The sequence below is a fragment of the Lipotes vexillifer genome, unplaced genomic scaffold (assembly GCF_000442215.2).
Source record: "Lipotes vexillifer unplaced genomic scaffold, Lipotes_vexillifer_v1.1 scaffold203, whole genome shotgun sequence".
NCBI lineage: Eukaryota > Metazoa > Chordata > Mammalia > Artiodactyla > Lipotidae > Lipotes > Lipotes vexillifer.
The window spans coordinates 296,965-301,683 of record NW_006775843.1 but is presented as its reverse complement, the minus strand read 5'-3'; the positions used below and the strand labels follow the sequence as shown (position 1 = coordinate 301,683).

The 4,719-nt window shown below is 51.5% G+C and overlaps 1 protein-coding gene across 1 annotated transcript; it reads right to left on the bottom strand.

The window, feature by feature from the left end:
* Positions 1 to 2,571: 2,571 nt before the first annotated feature.
* Positions 2,572 to 4,473, bottom strand: CCDC185 (coiled-coil domain containing 185). Its single transcript, XM_007450224.1, has one exon. The coding sequence runs from the start codon at positions 4,471 to 4,473 to the stop codon at positions 2,572 to 2,574; it is 1,902 nt and encodes a 633-aa protein (XP_007450286.1).
* Positions 4,474 to 4,719: the final 246 nt, after the last annotated feature.

Below are 4,719 nucleotides of genomic sequence, written 5' to 3'. Positions count from 1 at the left end.
ACTGCTACCCACTTGACATCTATTGACACCAGAGGGGTGTTACTGATGGAGGGTGACAAAACTCCTCTCCACTAGGCTTTATCTGATACCACTCAGTAGGGGGAGAGAGGGGTGCCCTGTTACTGCATCATGGTGGTGGTGGTGGTGTCAGTAGTGGTTGAAAGTCTAGGCTCCCCAAGTGGTCTCAACTGACACTGCCAGGGTGGGGAGCTCCTTATTACATCCTGGTGAGGGTAAAAGTCTAGGCTCCCCACTGGGTCTTTGGGGGCATGGGTAATGGCGGGGGTCAAAAATATATATATTTATACTGGGGATATATATGTATATATAGAATATATATATATATATTTTTTTTTTTAAGGGAAAAAGGGGAAAGTAAATGTACTTCATCTTCTGTCAGTCTTATTCTGTATTGATTATTTCTACCAGTAATGTTCATAAAGAATTGGATAAAAGAATGAAAGTCTGTATTTATTTCTTGGAGCAAAGAGCAAAGAACATTAGTAGGGTAAAGGCATGGGATATGGATGTAGGGTCAAAATATCGTGCTTAATGGCTTTTGACTTTCTACTGACCACCATGTTAAGCATGGGTATAATGACCCTGGCCTTAAGTAGCATGCAGTCCAGCTTGGAAGCCAAGATGGGGATTGCACAATGGATATGCCAACAAAGCATCAATTTCTAAGTGCTCAATAAGCCATAAAGTGAGCAGCTTGTCAAAGAAGGCTGATGTTGAGATGGAGCAGCCAGGGAGGTCCCACATTTCGTACAAGAGGCAGGATGTGAGCTAACCTCAGAATAATCAGACTTGGGTATGATGGGAGGAGGCAGCTGGTGAGAAAGCAGTGAGATAGGGAGAATGGAATTGACAAAAATGGAAAGTCAGTAATATAATAACAACTGCAATATTTAATTACTGTGTGTGTATTAGGTTCTGGACACTATGCCAGACACCTTACATTATTTTAATCATCCCTCACAACATCCCTTTGAAGTATAAAATATAATTCTATTTTACAGATGAGGAAACTGAGGCCCAGGAAGGTAACTTCCCCAAAGTCACATACCTATATCAAGAGGAAGAGTTAGATTCATGGGACGTCTGTCTGAGATATTTTAAGCACTTTCCTAGAATGCTGGGAATGTACACAGCATTTGGCTGGAACAGCATTAGCTTGGGTGAAGAGAAGAAAATAATAAGATTAGAAATTGAGCCAAGATGTAAGGGCCTTTCTACGTTTGAGCAAAGGTGTGAGGGCCTGAGTAGGTCTCTTTGGGGACAGTAGACAGAGGGGAACTACGGCAGGGAAGTGGGCCCAGTTTCCATTATGTAAGATGAGAATATGGATCTCACACTGACCTTTGAACAAAACCCCTTGCCAGGTCACCTTTCATGTCATTTCAAAAACACTAAGAAGACACAAATCTTCCAGTGGGGCTTACTTCCTCTTCTCTTTTTTTTTTGAAAGACAAATGTTACATTAGGGGCATTTAAAGAACACCTTTAGAATTTTTCAATAGAGACTTTGAGATGCGATGGGTTAAATTCTACTTAGCTTCTGGCTCCTTATTTTTTAAATGTCGTGTTCCTGAATCATGCTTAGCCATTCGTTCAGACTGGTTAGGTTGATTAGACACAATGTGGGTAGACAGAATGACTTCACACACCTCCTTCAGAAGAGACAGAGGAGAAACAGAGGGGAAGAGAAGGATTCTAATAGAATTTTGTTCCAAAAGACTGGATGAGACTGACCAAAAGCGGGGGGGAAAGAAGAATTGGCCCAAAGATTCCAGTGAGCTTTTGGACAGCATGTCTGTGGTGGTGCAGTCAATCAGTAGTGCTAAAGGAATTATAAATATTTCCTATTAACACAGGAGGGGAAGGCCAAAGAAGTGCAGCCTGGGAGGATCTACAGAGAGCTGTTCCCAAAAATATTTCAGAGAACATCAATCCCATGGAGAGATCCAAGAAAAAAAAGAGTTCCGTGGTTTGTGAAAAACATTAGGTTAATCAAATGTGTCTTTACTGCCAGACTTTTCAGAGCCTTTAAAAATTTCACACGCATTATGAAATCCCGAGGGGTTGTCGTATGCTGTGTTCCCAAATATAATTGTTTACAGAAATTCCCCCCACCCCTACCCCCACACACTCTTTTTTTTTCTTGGAGATTTCTTATGACAGGTACATCACACTTCACACTTTCATAAGTTCTGGGACAGGGAAAGACTTACCTCATGACACAGAGCTGTATTCCCCACCGTAGATTTTTCTTTGGTTCCTCAAAGATGTGTCTGACATATGCTTCTAAGATTAGCTGAGAACTAAATTAATATTTTCTATTTAAATCCCAATGTACAAAGGCAAGTAATTTTCTTAAAATTTCCAAATTTCTACCCCAGCCCTCTCAACCATCCAAATGAATCAATAACCTAGTTCATCAGAGGAAATTGCAGCTATTTTATGTACTTTTAAAAAATGAATGCTCAATTATAATCAGATTATAAAATGAATCACATTGCCACATATCTTTCTAGCCGCCCGGGCTGTAAGCTATTTGTCGTCAGGTTCTCAGTGCCCTCCTCCCTGCTGCCCAGCTCGAACCTGGGCCTCCCGCCCTATTGGATCAAAGAAGTTGTTGGCAAACTTTCTCACGTTGTCTGTCTCGGAGGCCCTGGAGATCTCTTGGAATTCACCGAAGGTTGCATCTTTCTCTCGCGAGATCTGCTCCATCTTCTGCTCCTTTTTCCTAATGGCTTCCTTAATGCCCTCGATGTGGCACTCTTCCTCCTTCTCGGCTTTCAGCTTCAGGATGTGATGATTCTTCTCCCGCAGGATGTTGAGCTCCCGAATGTGCTGCACCTTGTCGCCGATATTCTTGTGGACGTTACTCCTGGTCTGCAGGATCTTCCGGTCCGCGAGCTCCACGGACAGCCGCTTGGGCTCCTTCCTCTGCTCCTCGGGCTCTTCCGCGCACCACTTGACCTGCTGGCACTGCTCCTCCTCCTTGACCTTCTCCTTCGGCTCCCGGTGTTGCTCCTTAATCAGGCCCTGGGGAAAATCTTGGGACCACTGGGAACTCTGTTCCAGGGACAGCTTCCTGAGGAGCTCCTCAGCCTTGGCCTGGCAGTGCATGAGGACCTTCCGGGCCTGGTAATTGACTAGGGAGCTAAGATTGGTCTCCTGGATCTTTTTCTGGCCCTCCGTGGCGTGCACATGCTTCTTTAGACAGGCCTGCTTCAGCCTCTCCTGCAGCTGCAGGCTGTTCCGCTCCCGCAGGCCCTGCATCTTCCTCTCGTGCTCCTGCAGGCGCTGCACATGGTACTGCTTCCCGTGCTTGGTCTCGGTCTCAGAGGGGGCCCCTTCCAGCTTCTCCTGGCGCTGGTTCTCTTGGTCCTCTAGCTGCGCCTTCCACCTGCTCTCCTGCCGGATCGTGTTCGTCGCTTGCCTGTCCCGCTGTCGGACACGCTGCTCCCGGCTCAGGCGAGCCTTGTGCCACTCCTCCTGCTGCCACTGCTCCTGGCTCTGCTGCAGCAGCAGCTTGCGCTCTGTCTCTAGGGTCAACTGGACCTTCTGGTCTGAGCGCTTCAGCTCCTCCCAGGCTAGAGCCGCCTGCTGCTGCAGCTCCCGCATCGTCTGGGCCTTTTTGAGCCAGGTCAGCACCAGGGCCACAATCTTCTGGTCCCTGGAGGACATTACTGCCTCTTCCAGCTTGTTCTTGAGGATCTGGGTGTGCTGGTTGTGCATCGCCTCGCTGGGAAGCGAGGGCTGGGAGTACTGGCTGGCTAATGACTCCACTGGATCATTACGGTACCTTTCCTGGATGTACACGCAACCTGACTGCGTCCCGAACTCTCTGGAGGGCACAGAACACTTCTTCGTGTGAACCGAGGAAAGGGACCAGCGACCGAGACCTCTGCAGGCCAGCACTGCCCACTGGTCTCTGCTCTGCACCTTTTCTACCCCGAAAGTTCCACTTGGGGGAGTGTAAGCTCCCTGCGGGTAAGGTGGGGGCGAATCTCCCCGGGCCGGAGGGTAGTGCTGGCAGGGCTGAGGTTGTTGCGGTGGCCGCTGGGGCTGCTGCTGCCAGGCCGGGCTAGGGGGGCTGCCTCCCTGCTCCAGGGGCTTGGTACCTGCCTCCCCACAGGCGTCTTCCAGGCGCCATCTGCGGGGCCCGTGCTTCCTGGCGTGGTCCGGGGGCCTCCGGGCCACGTCGGTCAGGCTGCGGCTTTCCGGCGGAAAGTCCGGGTACCGGCGCCGGCGGGGCCGCGGGGCGGGCGAGCAGAGCAGGTGCGGCCAGGGCGCCGCGGCCTCGCTCCCCTCGCGGGGAGTCCCGGCCCGGGAGCACAGGCCCTGCTCTCTCTGCGGCCCTGACTCGCCCAGCCGCGCCGAGGATGCGCGCTCCTTGCGGGGCGGCGGGGCCTCCCAGAGGTCCGAGTGAGGCCGCGGGGAGAAGCGGCCGAAGCCCTCCATTCTCCCTCCCCGCGCGCCCAGCGTCTGAGCCAGGGTCCCAGACCTCACGGGGGCGCTGCGGAGACCCGCCCTGCCCTCGGATCCCGGGGGTCCGGGTCGCCTGTGACGCTGTGGCCACTTCACAATGCACCTCCGCCCCGCGGTTGCCGCAGCCCTCGGCCCTCGCCCACTGCGGCCTTCCTAGCGCCCGCACGGTGAGAGGAAGGGGCAGAAGGGGAGGGGAGGGGGGAAAGAGGGGAGGGGGAG

Bases quoted from the DNA above. Each gene is read 5' to 3' on its own strand.
- CCDC185 (XM_007450224.1), bottom strand. From the start codon at position 4,473: ATGGAGGGCTTCGGCCGCTTCTCCCCGCGGCCTCACTCGGACCTCTGG.